Consider the following 17,888-nt stretch of genomic DNA (forward strand, 5'->3'; position numbering starts at 1 on the left):
ATGTATAATTTTTCCAAACTTGTGCTTGGGGCCAAAGGGACATTATGTGTTGGAATTAAGCATGTATCACACTTAATGCTGTATCTCTACCATGCTGCTATCACTGATTTACACTCTACTAATACAATGCTGGCAGATCGATTCAGCTGCTCGAAGAATCTTCCAAAGTGACATGCAGACTCAAAGTTGTCAGTCTAAAGCACAATTCAGTCCTGAAGCAAAAGATCTGCAGTAATTCTTCATTATGTGAAATGTGGGAAGACACAGTACTGCTTTTATGCCACTTGACAAAACTTGTTTACATGGTAATTAAAAACTGAATGCACATTTGAACGAAAAAGGAATTCTTGGAAAGGATCAATGAAGCGTAAGCAGCTGTATAAAACTAACACTGGCATTCCATGCCATTGTCTCATCTACGATTTCTTGCTTTTCAAAGCCATGTAATTTTGAAAGAGAGAGTTTACCAAAGACTCTCACGTTCCAACGACTCAGCACAGATGGCCGGAGAGGGTGAAAAAATGAAAGCATGAAGGAGTGAGAGAATGCCTTTGAACATGTCACAAAGAGCAGGCCATGAATGACACTCCTTATTAAGGGCGAGAATCGCGGTTAACGCTCGCCCACAGCTGCACGTGCTATTGTCCTCCAAAGCCTCTCTTTTTTTGCTCCCCTCTGGTCGCTAGGCCAAGAGTGCTAATGGAATTTTCTGCTCTCGCCCTGGAGACATGATGTCATCCTCACAAACTAGGCTTTTTTGAAGAAAAATGACTTTTATGTGGCTCAGACCAGACAATGAAAAGGGGAATAGACAGTGGGCCAAGACTTAAGGCTCGTGAGAAATTACGATTCCATTTAAGCACCACCCGTGAGGGCAACCAATTAAATTTTGAGAGTAACTAAAAAGAGAGTTAGTAAGTGATATCAAGCGAAGAGGTAGTTTGAGTTGTAAATGTGTCAGACCATTAACAGGTCATTATTCCTTTATTAGCGTAACATTATGGGGCCAAATTAGAGAGGAATGAGAGGAAGTTACAAATTAAAGAGTAAAGAAAGTGGATTAATACCTTCAGGTACTCCCAGAGAGGAAACTGCACCAGCGAGAACGGGATCTGAAATGTAAAACAAAGGTGAATTTATTAAGTATACTTGAATTGCATATTGGCAAGGATAAAAACAGCAGAGTCTTTTGCCACATGTGGAGGCAGAAAATGTAAAAATCGTGGGTTAGATGTGAGCTTTGGGGGAGAGCAAGATTATCAGTGAAAAATTACTTCAATTTCCATCTGTTCCTCACACAAACCTTTTGTGTGGTTTTCAGAAGGCTTGTAATCTTGAGCACTTCAGAGTACTTTTATGGTGTAAAAGTCCCCAATTTGGAAAGCCCAATTCCCAATACGCTCTAACTCCTCGTGGTGGCGTAGTGACTCACCTCAATCCGGGTGAATCCGCGCATCTTATCACCTGGCTTGTTGAGCGTGTTACCATGGAGACATAGCGCATGTGGAGGCTTCACGCTATTCTCCACGGCATCCACGCACAACTCACCACGCGCCCCACCGAGAGCGAGAACCAATTTATAACGACCACGAGGAGGTTACCCCATGTGACTCTACCCTCCCTAGCAACCGGGCCAATTTGGTTGCTTAGGAGACCTGGCTGGAGTCACTCAACAAGCCCTGGATTCGCTTTTATGGTGTTTTTGGTCCTTTTAGGAGCTTGGCAGCTGTGGACACTGGTTTTGGTGTGTGGCAAGAGCTGCGTAGCGATTCTTCAAAAATGTATCCTTTTTTTGTTCCATTGAAAAAATAACAGCATACGGGTCTGAAACGACATGAGGGTAACAGATGACACAATTTCCATATTTGGGTGAATTATTCTTTCAAGATTCATTCTAGATACAAAGTCAGTCCTTAGTGAAAGATATAGACAATTGTTGTTGCTAAACTGATTTGACAATTATATAAAAAAAAAAGCCTTTAGTATTCAACAAATATAATGCAATAATGATGTTCACTAGGGACAAAGGACTAAATAACACTGAGCATTCTGTAAAATAAAATGGATGACTTGTGGCAACATGTTAAACCACAAGCATTGGCCATTTATCTCATGTGTCAGACTGTTTTAATACTGATGTCTGTATGTCTGGAAGTGTGAGTTATAAGAAGGAGAGAGAGAGAGATAATAAATAAATGAAAAGTCTGTGGTCAGAGAGAGAGAGAGAGATAGAGTGAGATAGAGCAAAAGAGAGAGAGGTGGCAGAAACAGCCCTCTGGAAACACCCAATCAGGCTTAACCGAGCTAAAAGCGAGGAAATCAATGACATGGCTGACAAAATTCAAAAATACTCTGGCTGGCTGTTATATATGAGAAAGCGAGAAAGAGATCAAGGGCAATAATGAAGGTCATGCAATGCAACTTGATTTTTACATTTTCTTTTTTTTTTTAAATGAGGTGAAGTGGTGCGAAATTTGCCACCACGATGTTGGAGTCTGACAAGATTCCCAGTATTTACTAAGTCATTTCTAAGGTGCTCAAAGTGGTTTCTAGGCATAGGCGTAATTAACAGGAGGGACAGGTAGGATATGTCCCTACCACTTTTTACCTTTGCTAATTTTATCCCCACCACTTTTTGAAGTAGCTTTCGTCAGGTATGTGTCTAATGCAGAAGAAATATCTCCAGTTCTTGAGCAGGACTTTCCATTTAGTTCGTGTGTGTTATAATAAGTGGCGATCCAGCGCTGGAATGTGTTATTTTTAATGTTATAATGAGTGCTCGTTGTGGCTGTTATCAGTGGCATTGAGTGACAGTGGCCGACGATGTTCTCATGTGCACAGACACGCACTCTACGCAGCTCGTGCTCCTTTCCAGTTAAATCGCAAAGCATAATGCAAACAGATGTGTCCCCGCTTATGATATACATCCACTGATTTATAGATGCAATCTTTGTTTATTAACATAAAAATTTTATTAGGGTACTAGTCCTAGAGGTGAAAACCACGAGACCAATCAGTCACCATGTGTAATAAATGATTGATCCGGTGGCAGACAAAGGGATAATACATTTGATATAAGAAATATTTATTGGAGCGCTTGAATTGGTCGTCAAGAATTACTATTCATTTTAAAACAGTAAAAGATTATTTGAAATAATTTGCCCCCCAAACTGTCCATCACTTTTTAAAACAAAGTGATGGCCATGTTCAATTCTTTCTAGTAGTGTTGTCAAAGTACTGGTACTTCGGTACTAAAATAAAAAAGATGCAATGATGCCAGTGTTTCTGCAGTACTGGTAGTACCGAGCACCGACTAAATCCGATACCCGCATGCTGTCTGACTGACATGACTGCTTTCAAATGCTCACACGCTATTCGAGCGTGTGCTCGAATAGGGAAGCCAGCAAGGGGTGCTCACCCTGCGGTCTTTGTGGGTCATAATGCCTCAGTATAGTGATGGGGACACTGTAGTGTAAAAAAGGGCACCGTCCTTCGGATGAGACATTAAACCGAAGTCCTGACTCTCTGTGGTCATTAAACTCCAAGGACACCTCTCAAAAAGAGTAGGGGTATAACCCCGGTGTCCTGGTCAAATTCCTCCCATTGGCCCTTATCAATCATGGCCTCCTAATAATCCCCTTTCATGAATTGGCTCTATAACTCTACTCTTTCCTCTCCACCAATAGCTGGTGTGTGGTGAGCATACTGGCGCACTATGGCTGCCGTCGCATCATCCAGGTGGATGCTGCTCACTGGTGGTGTAAAGCGCTTTGAGTGTAGTGTCAGAAAAGCGCTATATAAATGTAAAGTTCATTCATTCATTCATTCATGCTCTGTTACTCCTTTTACCATGAAATGGACAATTAATCAAATTAAAATTGTGATATGTATTAGTGTGATTACTAAACCACGAAATGCTGCAATTTCAGTCTGCGTGAGCTGTGTGCTTTAAATGAATGTGTAAAGCTGACCACTCATACACTGGAATCTCCATAGACATTAGGAATCAATCGCATTGTATGAGATGACAAAGCAGAGCACTAATCTACTGTGAAGTGTGCAGCACATGTAGACTACATACTGTATTTATATATTAAATCACAGCATACTGTATGTGCTTTAACAATCACATTGGGCCATGTAACTAACTGTTAATCCATCAGAAGTAGTAGTGAAGCTTCTGTCAATACCACATGTCAAAATAAAAGCTAGACACCTGAAATTGAAGAAATTGCAACATAAATTCTTTACAACTCTATAGTAAAATGTAAGTAGGTCCCTCCTTAAAAAACACTTAAGCAATATATACTTAATTGAGAAACACTTGGACACATGTATTTATTTTAATGTATTATTTATATAAAATTTAACTTTAATTAGGCTAAAGGAGTGTTCAATAGCACATTACCATATTTTTTGCTGTGGTATCGAAATTAGTATCAAGAACTGTGAAATTTCACTGGTAACGATACTGACTAATGAAAGTTTGGTATCGTTTCTAGAGATTTTTCTTTCTTAAAAAAATTATTAAAATATTGCACTGGAAGTATAATTTTTTTTCTCGTCATATTTTCGTCAACCATATGTTTAAATTAAAACCATTTGATTATCATCATGATGAATCTTTTTCATCTCATCTTCATTACTGTTGACTAAATAAAAAAAAAAGTAAATCCCTTTATCAATGAACATTTTCTTCATAATTTCTTTGACGAGATTAACACTGAAAGCAGGAAATACTCCAAATCCGATAACTTAATTTCATGTAAATGCCTTCCTTGGATATTTGATTTTTGTTGTTGTTGATTTTTGGTAGTTATCAATGTATTGGTGTGCATGTAAATGAGCTCATACTTGATTGGAAACAACTCACTGGACAAACTGAAAATAATTGAATATGGTAGTATGAAAACAAAGCACTCATCTCCTAAATTTTTTACAACAATTAAAGTAACCAACACAACAAAGCAGCCCTGTAAATGATGTGTGAACATCATGTGCACTAACAAAAATTTCCAAACAAAGAACAGACTAGTGCAATGTGACCCATCACTGGGGAGCGTGTGTATGTGTGTCTTTGTGAATTTTTTCCCAAAAACTTCTGTAACTCAGCCACTGGTATTTTATTACTGACATGATAAATTCAGCGAGTAAGTGGAATGCTTCAAGGAATATGCAAATAGAAATGAGGCATGGCTGATTTATGTTTCAGTTTTACACTTCTGGCAGAGACAGGACGCTTGAACAATGCAGATGGTCAGATTTATATTGATAAGGCCTTAATGGATGATGAGAGAGATGGTGATGGAGATGGAAAGACAGAGGGATGGGAAAACAGGTTTTTGACAGAACGCCAATTAGAACCTAAATGATGAGGAGTCGGCCCAATGAATTATGGTCTTTTTATCATATGTGGTCTGATTATTGACCATCTGTACCGATAAAACCACATTAGCAACACACTTTGTAGCATTTTGTTTTTAAGTCCACTTAGAATGTTAGCCAGGGTTTCTTGCACCAAAAACAGTCATTATTTAGCTTTCCTGACCATTTTCACCCTCTCATTGACTCTTAGAATTTAACTTTTTTTTTGCTACTGGTCATTTAAAGACTTTACAGTATATGTATATGACCTGTGTTATAATTGGTTAACCTCCAAGCACTGACAAAATATTCTGACAGATTCTAGTTGTCAAAAGTTAGTGGAATATGTTCATAGTTAATGTGAGGAACTACAACTGTGGTTACTCTGATAGGGCACCTGGTGACCCTAAGAGTAACTGAAATCATGCATCCACTAAAAATCAACTTGATTTGATATTTTGTTATCTAATAAAATAACATTCATACATTTCTATGTGTGGATCAGGTGTGCAATACATTTGGGGGCCACTGTACAGTGTACAGTATGTAAATGTTGTGAAATCAAATTTTAAATGACATTTTTGCAGATTTGTTTTACATAGTACATGTTTTTTTTTTTTTATTCAGAACAGACTGACAAACACCACCATACTGATATCTATTAAACACTCTTTCCTACAGCATTCTCTCTGCTGTCAATGACGCCACACCACGTGGCAGGTGGTGTGTTTGCGTGTGTTTTAACATTAGTATTCTGCACTACACTACACTGTCAGACTCCTGGCTGCCCGTGTGGCATCTGGAAAAACAGATGTCAAAATGCATTTAAATGAAGGTTGATTGGATGGGTGGTGGTTTGCATGCTATTTGACAAATGGCTTTAATAGGTCAGACAGCATTAGAGGAATATTAATGAGAGGAGAGCAAGAGAGAGGAGATCAATCTGAAATTTGATTCAGTTCGATTAGGTTAATTTAAATCACATTCATTTTCAGTTAGCCTTGATTAAATTCAAATGTTGTGTTTCACTTCATTTATACTTCAATTCTGTTTATACTAATTGAATATAGGATCCTTATCTCGCAGTTGCATGAACACCCATGTAGGTTTTTGGTGAAACATTTCACCAAAATAAGTTTGTTAGGTTTAAAAAAAAAAAAAACATTAAATTAAGACAAACAGTATTTGGTCAATTTCTGGTTGTCAAACTGTTCATAATTAAAGGAATATACAGCATTTGTGGCATAATTTTGATTACCACAAAAATGTATTTTGACTTAATAAAAAAAATCATCTGGGTTACAGTGAGGCACTTACAAATGGAAGAGAATGGGGCATATCTGTAATTGTTAAAATAATCCCTTTTTTTAAAGTATAGCCAGAAGTTGCAGACACTATGTGGGTAACATGATTTTAGTGTGATAAAATCGCTTGCTAGCCTTTTCTGTGTAAAGTTATATTAAATTTTACAATTTTGTTGCCATGATGATGTGACGATGTAATACTGTAAACCCAAAAACACCTTAAACAACCATAAAAACTATGCTTTTTTAAAAAAAAATTATTATAAGCTTCGCATTCCTCCCTTTAAACCCTCCATTCACTTCCCTTGTATGTGCCTCACTGTAACCTTGACTTTTTTTTTTTTTTCTTAAGCAGAAATTAATAAAAATAATTTTTTGTGGTAATCAGCAGTATTCCACAAATGCTGTCGATTGAGCTCAATTTACATTAAACCCGGAATATTCCTTTAATGTGATGAACTACACTTGTGTTACTGGTATTCTCGGATTACAAACCTATGAGTTGATATTTTTTTATTGAATGCATTAAAGCTCACCCATTTCTTAGGTTTTGGGTTGTCAAAATACCTTTTGTGGTCACTATAATGCATTTATACTAGGGATGTCATAAAATGTCGATATATCGATTATTGATCTGCACGTTTTTTTTATAGGTATATTTTTAAGGCATCGATATATTAAAATTAGCCGACATTTAAATAAGAAGCCCAATTTGTGTGCTTTCCAATACACTCAGTTGGCTTCTGTTTAACAGTCTGGCGCAATAGCATTGGGAGACCACAAGAGGGTGATATACCATTTACTGAAGCCAGTCACGGTCACAATCACACACACACACACACACACACAGGATGAGCTAAAGTGGCACAGGAGATGGTAGTCCAAAGTTACGAATGTTTTGGTACTTCTTCAATGAGTTTACAGGTTAATGAAACAGTTGTAACTGTGCAAACTGAATGATTAGAAATGGCGATGTTTATTATGCAATTTCTCTGTATGTAGCCTTGAATAGGTCTTTCATTCAAGCTGTCAAACCACAAAAGACATACTCGTAACTGAAAATGCATCCAGTGATGGCTAGAGTAAATTATCTTTGTCCTTTGATAATGATTTGGGTCGAATTTAATGAAAACTATGCGAGTTGCACTCCGTGGCAATGCAGAATGTTGAAGCTGAGCGTTGGCGGTCTGTTCATTCCTTTATAGAAAATAAAAAATTGTTTCTAATTTAAGAACACACGATGTTGTCCATCAGATGCGTCTGGTGTGCAACCCCCTTTAATTTACCCTGCCATGCACACTTTATTAAAGTTGTGTTGAGAAATTTGTCTGAAGAGACAAAGACTATTGTGCAATGAGCAGTCCTACTTATATCTGAGAAAATCCCAATATATATCGATAATCATCGGGAAAATCTTCCGATTATCGATGCGGAAAAAAGCCATCAATACCAAGCCTAGTTAAAAATATATATATATTTTTGTATTTATACATAATGCCTTATAAAACTCTCATAATCAGTTGTATGTTTTTGTAAATAGCTGACAACTATACATTAAAACTAAAATACAATATAATGTATTATAATACATAATCGGGTGAATACATGTAAAGTGGAACACTTAAGCTTAACTATTTCCTCATTACTAAAAACAACATTAACTAGTACATACTAGTACTGGATGACATTTATGTAGCCATTTTGATTATATTTATAAAAAAATAAAATAAAAAAACACCAATGAAGAATTATCAAAAAGCACTTTGCATTTACCTGTATTAACCCCACATTATACGTACATATATAATGTACTTATTCAAAGAGTTACTCAACAACTACAAATTCAACTAAATAAATTATGATGAAAATTCTTCAAATGTTATTTTTCTAGGGCAAGTTATGAAGACAGAGTGGTCTGACAGCTTACTTGCAGAAAGAAAAGAATAAACATTAAATTGAAAAAAAAAAGACAAAGATTAAGATACAGATATAGATAGAGAAAAAGAAAGCGTAATGGAGAAAAAGTCATTTTATGGCTGAGAGACGTAAAATATAAAAAAAGGTAAATTGTGAATAAAACAGAAGGGAAAAATACACCTGTACAAGTCTCAGATCAAAGAAAATGAAAACTGAATTTAAAATACTGGCCATTGGAAAAAAGAGAATCCATAGTGAATAGTGGTCCCATTTCTGCAGTTCTGATTAAAATGTGTTTCAAAGTGAAGGAAGAGTGAGGTCAGACAGATATTTGTATAGTGCTGAAATAAAAAGAAGAATTATTAAAGCGGAGTGGAAAGAGGATATTTTTCAACCCTAGGGAGGACATACAGGCTATTCCAGACACTCAGAGACAGAAGAAATGTAGGGAAAGAGAGTCAGGCTGAGTGACAGGAAATAGATGAGGGCCAGATGGATAGGTCATCAGCTGAGTCGTGATTCAGCAATGCTGGGTATAAAAACAGCAGATGGTCCAGAGGTGCACTGACTAACACACACACACAGGTTTGGTTTCAATATATTAGCGAGAGCATCTCACAAACATATTGTTTTTGTACAAAGGAGATGGTATTCAAAATCCCAACTCTAACCCTCTCCCTAAACCTGTTATTAGCAATAGATTTTGAAGATTCAAACTGCTGATTTATAGGACTACTAACTAGACATTTTCAAAAATGTGTCTCTCACAAGTATAGCAAAGCTTGTCTACACAAACACACACACACCTAAGCCATAGCAAGGCATGCTGATGGTATGTGCAAACAAAAACCTGCGTTTTCCTGTGAGTGTGCACATTGCCATGGTTACACAAAGCAAGAGCAAATTTATCAGCCAAAGCCTTTAATTGACAGGTTGTTTAAGTGTGATGAGGAACAAACAGGAACAAATTGGAGGAGGAGAGGAGGAGGGGGCAACAACTTGAGACAGAAGGAAAGAAAGTTTTATCTGCCAAAGACAAAAACATGTTGTTAAACCTGTTTGTGTCCTGAGTGATTTATGAGCCTCTTCACAGGTGCATGTGCGCACGTGTGGGTTTCACATTTGTGTTTGTACAGGCATGTTTGCTCACTACTGTCACAGTACTCTGTGTGTGTGTGTGTGTGTGTGTGTGTGTGTGTGTGTGTGTGTGTGTGTGTGTGTGTGTGTGTGTGTGTGTGTGTGTATGGGTTCAACACCCGACAGAGTGCAGAGCTCCCTGAAAAGAGATATTAACTTTACTTTTCTTATTATGGAATTGATACTTATAGAAAGTTTATCTGTAAAACATTCACAAATTTCAAATTACACCACTCATTCATTCATTCATTCATTCATTCATTCATTCAGCAAGAGAGCATATATAAATAATTAAAAGCTGGTGCAGTTTTACTTTTAACCATGGCAATATCTTCTAAATGTCTTCTATTATAACTATTTACTAATGTTACGACCTCGGTTTAGGGTAAAGGTGTAACAAATGATGCAGGTCAAAAAATTAAATAAACAAATTTTCAAGTTTTATTTTATCATCACTTTGCAATAGGAAGCAAAAGACTTCAAGGACAGGCCAAAGTAATAAAAAATAAAATAAAATAAAAAAATGTAAAAAAAAACTGATTTCCCAAAACTAACATAGCCTAACAAAATTAACGAAATACAAACACAAACAAATTACCTCCCTATCTGACCAAATCAATTCCTTTGCTATTACTGTGTTTCTTTAATGTCAGGCAGATGTCCCAGAAGTTAATTTTATTCAAACTAACTTATTTCATCTTTTTTTCATTTTGTTACATGAGAGTCACATTAAAACTGACTTAGAAGCATTTTACTAAGAGTTCATCATTTTGGTTTTGTTTTTTTGGTACTTTTCAAATGCATTTTATGTATTTTATTGTTTTAGCCTTATCCCAGACCCAGACTTTCAAAATTAAACTATAAAAATCCATTATAAAAATACCATTACTTGCTTAAAATAGCATAATTTTAACAATAATCTAATAAAGGGTAAAAAACAAAAATCTTTTCAATATTTATTGTGTGAAAATTATTTTTATATTTTTAAAAAAATATTACGACCGTCTCACTGTTGTGGCCTCATTTTCACCCACACCTAAAAAACTTGTCAAAAGTTAGATGTTAACCCAGTCAAAATAATAGTCAGTGAAGAGCATGCTTGAGATAAAATGTGGGCTGATTACTTGTGAACTGTAATCAGGTACTGATGCAAAATGCAATTAGTAACGTAATCTCATTTTTGTGGCAATCTAACCCTATTACTTTTGGATTAATTTTGGATTACTTTCAACCTAATTCTATTTATTTTATATTCTAAAAGAGCAGAATATTTTAAAACAGCAGAGTTACACAGAGTTACACAAGGAACAATTGTGTCAAGTTATATGTCAAATTTCATGCAGTTTCAACAGCAATGACCTTGCTAGGTCAAAGCTAACAGCTCAAAACTCTGACACACTTACTTTTAACTCTTACTACTTAGTAATAGTCCATCACCTATTCCTTAGCTGAGGTACATATCTTACTGTTGTAACGTAAAAAGAGCACATGCTCAAAATGTTCATATGTGAGACTATTGCGCTTCGGGGTAAGAATATGATGATACTGATGTGAAAATGATCAATAATTTATTAATAATTTACTGCCATTGCCTTGTTAATATGTAACCATGTCATCTATAAAAAAAAGTAACTGTAGTCCAATTATGAGTATTTTAAAATGTAATTTAATCCTATTACAAGTACTTGGTTTTTGTAATATGATTACGTAATCCAGATTACATGCAATCCATTACTACCCAGCACTGTTTATGGTTAGGAATTTGAGCAAACAGTTCACCAAGTATTAAACTTCGGTGTGTAATTTAATCCCACAGATTTGGGATTGTAGAAGGGACCGGAGCTTTATATAGGGACAAGAATCAAATAGACTCGTTGGCGGGCTCTTTTGATTTGGGCCAGTAAGCAGCCACCTATTTTAAGAACCATTTAGAACACCTGCGCAGAAACAAGCTAAAAGCTGCAAAGCAACACCCTGGCACAGTGGTGGCAACTTTTGCACAGGCAAGCACCTCTCAAATTTTTACGTATAATGTCACAATCTAGTTTATTGCAGTGTTATACCAACAATTCAGTTGAAGGGTATTCTTTAGACTTTAACACTGATTTAATGTTAGGGGTTAATATTAATGGAACATCTGAATCACTGATCTTTTGTGAGCCTACAAAAAATTGATTTAAACCCCAGTGCTATAAAAACTCATCTGGGAGCCTGTTTCGAAAATAAATAAACACATAAATAATAGAAAATCAATGAGCTGAAAGCAAGCCAGCGGGATGCACCAAACACTTCATTAGAGTTGGTAGGGAGAGGGAGAGAGAGGGGAACTGGCTGTGTTGTGTTTCATGCATCCCAATGGCCATATAATCTTGAATAAGGAAAGAAGAGAGGCCTACTCTCTCATACAGAAAACACCCACATATACTCCTTGCTGAACAAAAATACTTGAGCACCCATGACTGAAACACACACATAGTGGTGTAAATTAAAAAGTAAAATCTGTTGAGAGAGGTGGATTTGAGGTTTTGAATAGAAACTTTTCTGGCTTAAAAGCATGGAGCAAACATGAATCAGCAAAGTTCAATACTCCTGTGTTTGGATACATGAATTCACTTGCTGAAGAATTCTAACTGACAGGCTGAATGCCACACGAACACATGGACACTTTCACTAACTGTGCTTGAACAAGCCAAACCAGACTGAAGCTCCAGAATCCTTCAATCAGCCAATCAGGAGTTGCGGTATGTGGCCAGGCAATCACATTTTTCAATTTCCATCAGCGCTTCTGACAAGCAAGTAAAAGTTCTAGGCAATAATATTCGAAACAAATTAAGACTTGTTTGAGGCTGGAGGGGGGAAGAAATAAAGAAGAAATGAAGGGGGAGGGAGGGGTAATGTGGTTAAGGACTGTTTGGAATCAGTGAACTGGCAAATATTCAAGAGTGCAATTCCATCGACATGACTGAAAACGCTTCCCAGAACCATCACATAATATTTACATAGAGGGGGGATTTTCTGGCCGCGGTTGCATTGTCCCATCGCAGAAAGTGTGCCAGGCTGATGCAACAAGTGAACAAAAGAAAAGACAGACCACCGCACCCCTATCAACAAGCTACCGGGTCTACGGCCGACACACAACAGCTATAAGTGAACCATTCGTTCCCTTTGTTAACATTTGAACAGGTGAATACCGGGCCTTTGCATGGCAATCAAAATAGGAAATTCAAGTACGACAGTGACCATTGAAAGCTACAGGTGCATACGTGCACACAAACAAACACAGAAACCTGTCATTCCACCATGGAGGCCCTTTCATGCAAGACAAAAGCACAGAGCGGGGCCTCAAACACGGGACATGATGTCAGAAAAAATCTTTTAGTGAGTCAATTTATAATCTGCGTGTATGTGACATCGGCTGCCCCTTGGCCTGTCCAATTAGGTGTTGACAGCGACAGGCAGATGGATGGTGGTCCTTAGGGGGAGACGGAAAGACAGAGCAAGGCAGAGAGAGTATGAAAGACAAGATAGAAGATGGCAGGGGCAAAAGGAGAGTATACAAGTGATAGAGAAAGGTTTTTAAGCAAAAAAAAAAAAAAAAAAAAAAAAGCAATATAAAAACTACCAATACGAGCATTCTAGATGGAGAACAACAACCATTTTAAGTGTTGGAGTAAAAATTATTTCAGGCTCAAATTTTGCAGATAACTCAAAGAAGTTAATGATATCAACGTAAGCTGGGTCCATAGCTTCACATCATCCACCCACTCCTTAAACTTCCACGGGTAAGGCACTGTCGAAAGACACAAATTTACTATGCTAAACATGACATTATCCACTAAGAACATATGCCGATGTGAGTGAAAACAATGGCGCCTTGAAAGCAAAAACAGGCTCCCGTTAAGAAATGTGGATCACATTCACGTTCAGGAAAAAGGCGGATTTGCTGCACTGTCAGGGTGGTGCATCATATCGAAAATCTTCAGTAACAGAATTCGGCACACGATCCAGTGCTCTAGGGGTAGAGAAGTGGATTAACAAAAGCTAAACAGCACTAACATTAACCAACAAGTATAAATATTGTGCATTTAACTTTAGTGACCTCAGTCTGATAAAGATGTTTGGAATTTTGTTATCTGGAAGACACTGTGCAGAAGGTGTGTATACAGAGCTGAATCAAACACTTCTCCAGTTTTGGTAATAGTGAACATGTGAATGTGTTTTGTTTTACATAGCCCTTCTTTGTATCAGGAGACAGGAGACAGACCAAGGCTGACAGCATATTTGATATTGGGCTAATATTAATTACAGCAAGATAAGAAACAGATGAACTCATGCCATGATGCAGAATGATAACGGTACTTGTATATGTGCAGAAGTGTAAGTGTGTGTATGTATATTCCAATTTAAATAAAACTTTGGTGGCTTTTCTTGCCTGTAAAGACTGACTATAGCGCGAGTTAATAGCACTCAAATGCAGGTTGTGCACAAGTGTAAATGAGCATATCACTGGTTTGACCCAATTAATGAATGCACCCCTTCACTTAACGAGCAAGGATCAGGATCTGTTGACCGACTGAAGGAGAGGATGTATGTCGTTTATTTCAGTAATCTCATTCAACAAGAAGAGAAAGTGGCTGGATGAATTATGATTAAAAGTGTCTGATGACATTACAATGGCATTAGGATGTAATTGAATCACTTATAATTATTTTTAGGATAATACTGTTGTCTTTTTGGGTGAACTATCCCTTTAACTCTACCCCCTAACCCAAACCCCAACCCTAAACCTAACCATTTGGGAGTGAAAAAACAACCTCTGAATCACACTCACCATTGTTGCACATGCACAGCAGCTCAAAAAATGATAGTTACACTTAGTTGCCATTTGTGGGAAAAAACGCTTATGATGCTCTGCTGAATTCTCTTAGTAGATACGCACATTTTAATAAAGTATAATTAGACTTGTTTCGGTTGTGAACAACTTGGTGCTTTATTAATAGTTTAATGACTCAAAACACATAAAATATGTTTATTTGTTGCCACCTACTGGTTAAGGTGTGATTCACTAATATAAAAAAATTCACTAAACGAATCAGTGAACAAATCTAAATGACAGACAGAGAAACATCATCTAGCTAATTCACTCCACTAAATAAATGTGACATTTATTGTAGTAACAGGTTTTTGTGATGTTTGATATAATTTTAAACTATGGACGTTGTGAAATGACTGATTCATGTTCTATAATTTTTGGTAATAAATGGAGTACAAAAAGGAATGACTAATACGGATGAATCATGCTGCCAATAAATAGACAGTTACAGTAATATATTTCTTGTCTGTATTCTTTAAGCAAATTCATTTATTTTTTATAACTTTATAAAATGTTCATTATAAAAAATGGCAATGTTCTGAAGGACTAGTAGTTTGGCTAGCATAAGTTATGTAAAAACAGTAAAAAAAAAACAAACAAAAAAACACCATATATGCAACAGAGTGGATTGCATTAAATGCACACATCTTATAGTTTCATTGAGTTCTGAGTCCCTCTAAAATTGAAATCCTAGAATCACCCCTGGTTTATACAGGGATGCTGCACAGATTTTAAAATCAAATTTAAGACTTTTTTTTAACACTTAAACAAATAAAATTAGTATGGTATGTCCATACCAGATCATATTAGTATTGTTTTATGTACCAATATATCAACACAAATTAGAGGTCAATTGATATTGGATTTTGCTGATACAATAATGTGTTGGAAGAAAGGAGATAACTGATAAATAGGCCGATAGTTTTTAAAACTGATATATTGAAAGTGTTAAAAATGTTCTTAGCATTTCTTAACTGTGATTGGCACAGACACGGAGGCAACAAGAAACCAAATGTCCAATAATAACCAGAAACAAAATATGAAGATTTGATGCATAACGCAGGGCTTTTAACTATAACTATAAACAAGCAGAAAATATACCAGGGACTCTTATTTTGGAATGTTTGTACTTCCAGTTGCTCACACAAACAGATAAGGGACATAAAATATGCATTCTTACTATCATCTACAACTTAATACTACATACACGCTGTAAAATAAATATTGTCATAAAACAAAAATAAGCAGTAATTAACTGATTTTGAACCGCTCTGAAACCACTGGAAACACTGTATCATGAGCTCCCTGCATGCTTGGAGAATGTGCAACAGTTCTGCGTCTTCACTTTAAAGTGTGAAGTGCATACAGACTATAGATTTATTTAATTAAATCACATCCTTTTGCAGTTTAATAATTGCCTTCGGCCATAACGCGATTCCTGTTTTTCTGTCCCTAAATTTAAGACTTCTTTAAATGATAATTAAGATTTTTTTTTATACCATTTAAGATATCTATTTATGAACTTAAATTTTGATAGCTGAATTTAGGACATTTTAAGAACCTGCGGGAACCCTGTTATATTATCTATTTGTATTATGTTTAATAAAAATATTGCAAGTCATTTTCTGCATTGAGGCATTTCATTGTTTTACAGTAATTACTACAGCTATGTGGGCTTCCAGAGCCCTTCAAGTGTCAAAAGATAAAGAAACACAATTTATGATATGACTGTTGTCACATTTTATTGCTGATTTGAAATATGTTATTTGAAATATGTTATTTCCAACCGATTTGGAAATTTCTGTCTTTCCACATTCAAGATGGGGACGGGAGCTGTACTGGTATCCCAAGAAAATAGCATCCTGCAGGCTGCGCAGAAGCATTACAAACATAGCCGCTGAGTGACCTGACTTTTCATTCGGAAAAAAAAAAAAAAAAAAAAAACATTAAATATACCATCTACCCTGACTAAGGTCTATAGCGATGTGGTGCCTGCTAAGGCAAATAATCAAATGCATGACACTGGTAACAGAACAATCAGGGAGTTCCAGCAAGATTTTTTCCTCCGCTCTGAGAGCTGAAGAAGTGCAGCATTTTTTTTTACACAAAGCAGTGACATCATCATCTCACCCCCAAACCTGACAGCTCCCTACAGATGTTTCCAGCTGTGGGTTGCTGTTATGTGAGCTAAACTAAACATTACAGTCAGTCTTCAGCTCTCACCAGTCAGTGCTTCAGCAGGTGCGTCCTCCCAAACCACCAATCATCTACACAGCCCTTAAAATTGAGCAGATAGCACTTCATGCTATTTCACTGATATTAGTTATTGTAACCATTAGAAATTGGGTGGAAACTTACCCTTATATAAGCCAAACACAACAACGTCTACCTGGCACACTAATCACAGCCCCATTTATGGCCTTCCCAGCATGTGTAGTTTCAAATTACATCACCATGATTTCATTCGATTTAGTTCAATTCTATCCCTCAGGAGAGCAATCCTGTAGCTGAATTGGCTATGATTACTTGTTCATTAATAGATGCAATAGCAAATGGCATTCTGAGTTCTGTGATTTATATTATGAGCTTAGAACAATGGGAGTTCATTTTTTAGGTCCTGCCAGATAAATCTGGCCATAGACATGTGTTACTTTAACATCTGCTGACCTTACATTTTGACACAGGAAATGCTGAAATGTTGTCAATGCTGGTAGTTGGGTCAAACATGTGAAAGAAACTTATCAAGCCATTTCATTTTTCACGTCTAAAAAAAATAATAATGGTTAAAACCTCAAATTCAGTGTTTTATCCAAATTTGGTCAGAGCCACACTAAAGCTGAAATAATAATAGTAACTGTCCTGTAAGGCCGTTCACCTTCAACCTCCCATTATCATGCAACTCGGTGATCAGACTCCATTATTCTCCAGAGACAACTGGGGTTAAGTACACAACTCCAGGGCACATAACCATCACTGCTCCTGAGATAAACTACCAAAAGAAAGACTGAAAGAGGGAGAGAAAGATGCCTTCAAATTCGCTTAGTGATATTTTTAGCAAATTGCTAAACTTTTAAACAGAAATACATGGTAATAGTAGAATGGTATTTTGAAAAAATATGTTTCAATTATGTACATTCACATGAGATGATGGCTGTAGTCATATCAGTCTTAGAGAAAAAGCTGCTGTATTCTACATCACATGTTGAGATCACAGGACCTACTGAATATTACTTGCAGAATAAAATAATCATGGCTGACTGCAAATAGCGCATTTTTACAATGACATCAGTAAC

At 36.5% G+C, this 17,888-nt stretch overlaps 1 protein-coding gene across 1 annotated transcript in view; it reads right to left on the bottom strand.

Annotated features, from left to right (window-relative positions):
- slc25a26 (solute carrier family 25 member 26) overlaps positions 1 to 17,888 on the bottom strand; it is a 64,347-nt gene that overhangs the window by 26,135 nt on the left and 20,324 nt on the right. Inside the window, exon 6 of the mRNA XM_051672994.1 lies at positions 1,068 to 1,112. Coding sequence (XP_051528954.1) covers positions 1,068 to 1,112 — 45 coding nt within the window. The remainder of the gene's footprint in view (positions 1 to 1,067; positions 1,113 to 17,888) is intronic.

This window comes from Myxocyprinus asiaticus, chromosome 35 (assembly GCF_019703515.2).
Source record: "Myxocyprinus asiaticus isolate MX2 ecotype Aquarium Trade chromosome 35, UBuf_Myxa_2, whole genome shotgun sequence".
In the NCBI taxonomy this organism is placed as follows: Eukaryota; Metazoa; Chordata; class Actinopteri; order Cypriniformes; family Catostomidae; genus Myxocyprinus; species Myxocyprinus asiaticus.